This window comes from Gavialis gangeticus, unplaced genomic scaffold (genome assembly GCF_001723915.1).
Source record: "Gavialis gangeticus isolate Ggan-Ray unplaced genomic scaffold, GavGan_comp1, whole genome shotgun sequence".
Lineage (NCBI taxonomy): Eukaryota > Metazoa > Chordata > Crocodylia > Gavialidae > Gavialis > Gavialis gangeticus.
Window position 1 is genome coordinate 18,900,799 of NW_017729032.1, and position 8,252 is coordinate 18,909,050.

Below are 8,252 nucleotides of genomic sequence, written 5' to 3' on the forward strand. Positions count from 1 at the left end.
ATCACTTTGATGGTTCTGCTTACATTATAACACTCATTGCCACTAGTTTTATCCTCACTCTTGCCCACTATATTTTTTCCTGTCTAGCCTATTTGTGCTGAATGCTTTGAAGGATCTGCTCCAGTTATGTCAACTTACATGGATTGTAAAAGAAGCCAATTGTACAAACCCCTTGTTGCGTATACCTTGATTTTGTTTCCAGTGAGAAAACTCCCACGAGATTGAATTAGATCAGGATCAAGTCCCAAATCAGTAAACCATGGGACATTAAGGAAACAGTTCCTTCTAAAGCAGTCTCTCAAATGGGGTAGGCATACTCCTGTGGGCACGCCACAGGATTCTTGAGGGTAAGCAAGAGGAAGGAATGGGAAAGCAAAAGAAGGGAAAGGGAAGAAAAACAAAGCTGAGGAACTCTACAATATCTCTTAGGCTGTTGGAGAGATTTCAGTGTGGTTGTTATGACATAAAAATAATACTTTATTATGATGTGTAACACAGAATCATAGGCATACATAGCACAGCAGTATACCAAATTGTAAAAGGGATACATGAGCCAAGAAAGTTTGAGAGCCACTGCTTGAGAGACCTGCTTTGATTGGATACTTCCCTGCTACTATCAAAGCCTTTGGGATTTTTCAGGAGATTTAGTTCTCCAGTAATAAAAAAATGTTACTTATAATTAACATTCATAAGCTTTGGAATTTTTTCCCTGAAAATGCCAGGCTGTCCCTAGAGGAAAGATTCTGGAGCTTTGTAACTTTTCTCCAATTATCAGCTCCCAGGGGCCCAGGAGCCAGATGTAAATCCCAGGGAAATCAGCCAGAACATTTCCATTGACTTCAACAAGCTTTTAATTCAGACTCTTTGATCCATAAACATTTTGCTGAAACAAGATTCATCAGATATATTAAACAGCATCAAATCCAGATTCCTTGTATTCAGCTAGTGATAAGCCCTTCCCATCTTGGATGAAACTTTAAGCATTTCTGATTTCAGGGCTGTTGATAATAGTCCTAATAAAGTCAGTAAGACTTTTCATATAAGTATGGTGAACAGGATTTTTCCATTCCTTCTGAAATAATTTTTCTCTAAAATATGGCAATATAACAATAGATAAAAGTTTTTTATCCGTCAAGAACATGTTTTATTTATAAGATTCTTACTATAGGGTCTCATTAATTATATATATTCTATAATTAATTTTCTGAGCAATTGTAGGATTATTTCATGTGTCTACTCATTCTAGCATATTAAAAGAACATGCGTCTTTTCAAAATGGTTTTTCAGGGCACACTTCTCTTAGCTTTGCTGGGAATAGTTACATCAAATACCGAGTTTCTGAAAATAGCAAGAAAGAGGAATTCAAGTTGGCTCTCCGTCTGCGAACTCTGCAAAGCAACGGGATTATAATGTACACCAGAGCAAATCCCTGTATAATTCTGAAGGTAATTAAAATAACTTATCTTTCCCACAATCATTTTTCTTGATTATATGTTTTTCATTGGGTCTTGGTTTGGGGACTGTAGTCTCATTTCAGCTGTGTAGTCCTATGATGAGGACTGATGGGTTTTAGGATAACAGGGAAAAACAGTAATTTTCGACAACAGCAACAAAAGGCAGCTTGACTGCCTCATTAGTTGCATTTAATTTTGAATATGCTTGCTTGGGTGCGATATATCATAAAAGTATTGTGAGTGTCTCAATGCAAGAGCTGATCTACTTCGAGATGTGAGATCTGACCATATGATTACATATTCTAAACCACACTTGCTGAAATGGCTTTCCTTGTGTCCATGTCTGTGATTGGAGAATATGTCTTTGCTACTGCACAACACTGTTCATTTCAATAAAAAAGTGTTACTAAAGCTTTACCTGCTAAGTAGGAAGGTTTCTTTAACTGAAATGTTCTTCTGGAGGGCTATAAGGCAAGTGCAGAGCCATATTATAATGAATGAAGTCTCCAGTCCTTTTCACTCTTTGCTGAACTGCTGAGAATGTGCTTGTATGGAGTAGCCAATTTTTTTTTTTTGCAGAGCTGGTTAAAAGGGGAGGATGTATATATTTGCTGTTTTATATTTTTTAAACTAAATTCAGGTAAAATTAAAACTGTGACACTGTGCAGCAATGTGTTCTACACAAACAAGTAGTTTGTGAGTGAGAGCTTTGCGCCTGTCATTAAAGGGGAATCTCAGCATAACTCTGATTGAAATGAAGCATTATTGAGCCCTAAACGTTATGAGATATACACAAGCTATTGCTTGAGCTTTCAAACATCTTTTGTACAGCAAAAATGAAGTCTTGGAAACCTGGTTTGAATTCTGCATTAGGGTTGCTTGTAGCATCTGTGTGTATTCAGTGCTATAGTGTAATATTCGAAAAGTACTCAGAAGAAGTAAATGGCCTAGGTTAGAGGTGCCTCTTGAAAACAGTTGGAGATGACCCAGAGATAGTCTGAAGTGGTACAATGTTGCTGATGATGGTGATAAGGGAGTTTGAGTTATTACAGTTCATTGTGTAACAGTACCATGATAAATGAATCCTGGCATCTTTTCAGGCTTTCATTCATCTTGTAGTAGAAACATATTCTACCCTATCAACATTCTTCAGAAAATTACAGACATTATACTATGAGTATACTATCTGTTTTAGCTGTCTTCCTACTTTAATGTGATGGATTGCTTTTCACAAAAGGCCAAGATTTTAGGTAAAAGTATGGCAGTAAATAAAATCTTTGGAGATATTTAAAAGAAATAAAGCGTTATTTATTGATTGATTTTAAACTATAAAGGGCATCTAAAATTGAAGTCATGATCACTTGTGGTCATTGGAAAAAATTGCTTGGCACTAAACCTATAGTCTGGAAAAGAAATTCAAATTAAATTTGAATTACTTAACTGCATACTATTTTGGACTGGATTCTTAATTTTTTGGGGGGTGGTGAATGTGTGCACACACATTTTAAAGTGTTGCATAGTGATACTGGATTAATATAGCAGCTGCTATGCTTCCCTCCAGAGGTGGAATGATCCGCGGTGTAGTAGTATATATTCTAAAATAAACTCACATGAAGAACTCCATCAAGAAAACTTTGTTCAGTTTCTAAAATCAGGCATTGGAAAATTGGGAAATGATCAGTTTAAAGTACTACATGCAAATTTAATCTGAACATTGGCCTGGAAGGCCCTTCTGGGGGGATCTTCACCTGACCCTGCAAACAACTATGTCATAGAATCTCTGTCATGAACTTTGCATGTGGGTAGGATGCCACCGTCTTAATTACCCGCGCACATACTGTTTTTCTCCCACAGATCATTGATCTTGTTCAGTTCAGTATTCATAGAAGGGGTAGTAATGACTGAATAAGATGTTGTTCATTACTTTGTTTTCTTTGCCTTGTTCAATGTATATCTCCAACCTGTTGAAACCCTGTTTTGGAGATGGAATTAATGATTTCCTTAAGAGCTGTTCTCCAGCAATGGTCACTATGATACTGAAGTGCTTCATAAAGATTAGTTCATTTATTTTAGAACAAGCATGTGAAGTGAGTCATGGCATTATTCCCATTTTACAGGTAGGGAACTGACACACAGTGATTGAAGTACAAAAATTCCACTGATTTGGGGTACCCAATGCAAGACATATAGGTCCTAATCTTTCATATCTTTGTGATATTTCAGAATATTTAGCATTACACAGCATCTCAGATGTTGAAAGCATAACTCTAATTCACTTCAGCCACCACTATGAGTGCTCAAGTATAGACCACAGTTCTCTTTGGCAGTGTTCAACTCACTTAACCAAGAAATCCTCTTCATCTTCCTGCTATCTCTGCCCCACTCACGACAGATCTTTCTACTTCTAAAACAAAATAGCAGGTTGTACAAGTTGCCTCTCCTTTACTGAGCCCCCGTCTCCCTGCCCAGGTGATTACAGATGTCCTCCTTCCTATGTCAAATTCTGTCCAGTAAGTTCAGTTTCCTTAACCAGGAATCCCAGTTCCCCCCTCTCATATCAACTCCTAGTCTCCAGTCTCATTAATTAGCTAATATAATTAACTCCCTTATGGCTCCTCATCTAATCTGCTTTCCTTCCCAAGGCCCAACCCTGTCTCCTAGTCCAGTCAGCCAGTTTCATTTTCCATATCATGCCCCAGCCTCAACAGTACCCTACTCCTAGGGCACATCTACACATGTCACTATGACAGTGTTGTTACTGCTCTGTGAATTAGTACTTCCTTTTGAATGTACTAAATCATGGTGCAGTAACAGCCTGTACTGTGCCATATGTGTGGTGTATGGTTATTTGTAGCAGCTACTTAGCCGTAGCAGCATGCTATACCAGAGGAACACATCACTATAGTGAAGTAGTTGCTGGTCACATGTAGATTCCTGTGGATGCTATGTTCCCATAGCACATTGCTACAGTGACGTAGGATCATGTGTAGACGTACCCCCAGCCTGCTCTTTTCCTGCCCCTTGCCCAATTTTTGTCCTATACATCTAAATCTGTTGGATACTCCTTCATGTTCCCTAGATGCCGTCAGTGAGACAGGCCTCTTACTCTAAGTTTCAGTGCCTGGCCAAGTAGCTGGCTTGAAGCATTTGAGAGCAACCATTCTAGAAGTCCAGTTTTACCCTTGTAGTCCTGGACTTGCAGCATACTCTTCGTACACTTACATATGCAGTCTGATTAGCACTTGAATCTGCGTGAGTCTTCAGTATGTTCATGAAGTGAGGGTGATATTGCTGGGATTTCTGCTCCTGAAATTAAAGAAATCTCTATTTAACATCCGTAAAGTGTAGTTTGTCATCAGTTTAATACTTGATCAAATGCGTGTGGAGTTCTAGGGGAATGGCAAAAAAAAACCCTACCACTGACAGAGATCACCACTTGCCAAGTGTAAACTCTTTCATCAAAAGCACGCAGGTTCTAGAAAATTTCAAAGAAAAGATTATCAGAATATTTTAACCTGGGCAAAACAATGTGCTACTTTTGAGGAAATAATTGAACCATTGTGTTTAAGAAGAGGCTGCAAAAGCAGTGTCCAGGGATAGTCTAGGAGTAGCTATGCCTATGCTCTACTATGGATATTTTCCATGATTCTGGGCTTTACTACTTACCTTCTGGAACCAGGAAGGAATTATTTTTCCCCTCCTGTTATTATCTGTGTTAGGAAGAGGGGGTTCACCTTTCTCAGAAGCAGTGGGGTTTTGCTGCAGCCAAGCCTGGGGATTTTGACTGCGGTATCCGTACCTACCCCTAGCAGGACTTAAGCCTGAATGTTTCTGGATAGCGGGTTGCGCCCCTCTGCTCAGGGTCAGACTGATCACCATATTTGGGGTCAGGAAAGGATTTTACCCCATGGTCAGATTGGTACAGGCTGGGGGTTGGGGACATGGCCGTCCACCTGTGACCTTCTTCTGGGATCTCTTGAGCTCATATTAACAACCTTTACATCAACAGGATATTGCCTAGTGTGGTCCCCCTGCTTTACCTGTGGCAGCTTAAGGTGTTATGTCTTGTGATTGTGTCAGGTTGACTGTGTAATTTTGCAAATAGGTTGGACAGTAGATTTGTGTAGGATAGTTTGGATAGGGATAATCCTCCCTCTGGCAGAGGGGTTGGATTAGATGACCTCTGGAGGTTCTTTCCAGCCCTACTTTTCTAAGATTTTTGCTGAAACTCTTCAAAAAAAAATCTGCCTTAGAGCAGAAATGCCCCAGAAATCTCCATCCTTAAAATGGAAGTTTGGCAAAATTATAAGCAGTTGAAAACAAAATCTTATGAGAAGTGTCAGGTAAGAGGAGATGCTGCCAACCCAACTTATATGTGCAATAATTGATGGAGATTCCCACATTCATTTGGCATCTATCAACCTTGATAAACACATTTATTTCCCGTTACCAATAGTAGCTCAAATATGGAGATAGGCACTTTAGAGAATTGTAACAGATGGAGAAATACGGTCCAGGAATTCATCTGCTATCTGAAGACTCATGGGCTCAATTCTTTGTTCTTTTCTAGACTTTCTACATAATTGTGAGCAATATACTTTGTGATAACATTTTCCAAAGTACCTTGAGTCCTTTAGAAACTTAAATACCTAAGTCACTTTTGAAAAAGTCCTCATCTCCTATGTCCTTTTGATGTTTTCTAAAATTTTATCTTTAGTTTTTGCAAACTTTGATTTCCTTATCAGGGATAATAAGTACTTGGTTTCTTTTCCCCCTCCAACCTCTCCCTCAGGGTGATCTGAAGATAAACACATTAAAGGACTGTGAAACAGTCAGGTATTCAGGAAAACTAGGCCATGTGAACAGTTTAGATCAGGGGTTGGCAACCTACAGCCCATGGGCAGGATGTGACCTGTAAGTAGAGTGAATCTGGCCTGTGGCAGCTCATGTAATTGGCAGCATGCTTCAGCCACAGCAGCTGAGGTGGTATCCCCAGAGTCCTGTTGCCCTCCAAATTCAGTTTATCTTTTGTGCTGCAGCAGGCAAATCATCCTCAGGTCCCTAGTCCCTGAATTTTTCTATCTATTCCCTTTTCAGTCTGTGTTGTTTGCCAGGAGGTGCAGGGGTGTGGTCCACGGTGGGGCTGGCTTGTAAGCAGTCTCCCCCAGTGGCAAATGATTGCCAGTCCTTGGTCTAGATGGATAAATTGGAAGTCTGTAAATGTGAGATTATTATTATTTGAATACTGCTTTCAGTTAAGTTAAATATGAGGCAACTAGTGAATTGCTTGTCGAGAATGATGGATGAATTTCAAAGAACAAAAACAAACAGGTCGATTTTACTTTTTATATTTATTAAATAAATTAAATATTTATCAAACTTAAATAAAATAGGCTGAACATTTGAAGATACCAGTCCCTCCCTGCACTTGCTCTCGTCTAGTGGGCCAAAGGTAGACCTGTCCATGCTGCCACCCGACCACCGCCTGCTTGTCTCTTTGCTGGGCAAGGGCAAGGGCAGGTGAGCTCTGTGCCTTGCAACAGCCACCCACACCCTGGGACTTCCTCCATGCTGCCCCTGGGTACCTCCTTCTCTGCTTGTAGCTCAGGACAGGGCCACCACTGCTTGCCCACTGCCTCATGCTTCTGCCTGGCTCCTGCTGTTCCTCAGCTGGCTCCTCCCTCCACCCTCCCCACAGTGCCAGGCTCCCAGCACCCTTCTGGGAGGAGTTCAGTAGAAACAGCCCTGGCTCCTGACTTTTTTTCCCAATTCTGGAAGTTGGGATTATCCTGACATGGTCACTAAACAAATGCTAAGGGTTAGCAAAGACACTTCTCTGAAGACATAAATGTTCTCTCACAGTTTTCAAGCTATTCTCATTTAAAAAGCGTTACGGACAAACAGGCACACAGACAGATGGACTAAGCCCTTTACGTATAGAGAATGCTTCCAGAGAAGGAGATAGGGAAGTGACCCTGTGCTGTGCTAATTGCTCAGACCTCAGTTCAGTAAAGTACTATAAATATTTGCTTAACTTCATGCATGTGAAATCAGTTAGGGCTCTATATGTATTTACAAGTAAGCACATGCTTAAGTGCCCTAAATGAGAGTAGAAAATGCAAGTATGTCATAGCTACCATGTGTGAGAGTGTCTACTGAGGACACAAGATAGGGTATGTTGTGCCATACACATTTTTTTTAAGCAAGCCCTCTTCTTCCCTACTGTAATTTATTTAATAATTGATGCCACAGCATGGTCCTTAATGTTTAAACAACCAGCTTACTTTTGGAAGCTCATACATTTATGATAACTCAAGGGATGGGAATATCTTCATATTCCTAACACAATCCTTTTTGGACGAATACTCAATTCCACAGAACAAGCTGCTTGTCTACCATCCTGTTGAAGACCTACTAGTTAAAATAGGTTGAGATAATGAGGATCTTATTTATTCAGCTATTGCAAATGAAGCAATTCATCCATTGATTGAAAGAGATCAGCTGCTCTATAAGTAAGTTTTTTAAAATGTGCCTCTTGCTTATGAGACAGTTTGAGGCAGAACAAGATATAGTTCAATTATATTCACCCTGGCACATGCAGGACATTGTATCACTGTTTCCCTTCTCTAGTATAATAACTGTCAGTAAAGAGAATATAAATTAAGAACTCTTAACAGGATTACACCATTTTGGCTGAAAATCCTAATTTACTTTGCTCTGACAAACAGTAAAATGTAAGTCCCATTTGCTTTGTAAAATTAAGGGCGGGTGGGGGGGAAGTGGAAATAAAGATTGGCT

General features: G+C 39.8%; 1 protein-coding gene across 5 annotated transcripts in view; it reads left to right on the forward strand.

Moving 5' to 3' along the window:
• The window catches only part of FAT3 (FAT atypical cadherin 3), a 745,318-nt gene that overhangs the window by 697,722 nt on the left and 39,344 nt on the right, over positions 1-8,252 (forward strand). For all 5 annotated transcript variants that reach the window (XM_019524814.1, XM_019524817.1, XM_019524818.1 and 2 more), the window contains exon 21: positions 1,288-1,445. In XM_019524814.1, the coding sequence (XP_019380359.1) occupies positions 1,288-1,445 (158 nt within the window). The remainder of the gene's footprint in view (positions 1-1,287; positions 1,446-8,252) is intronic.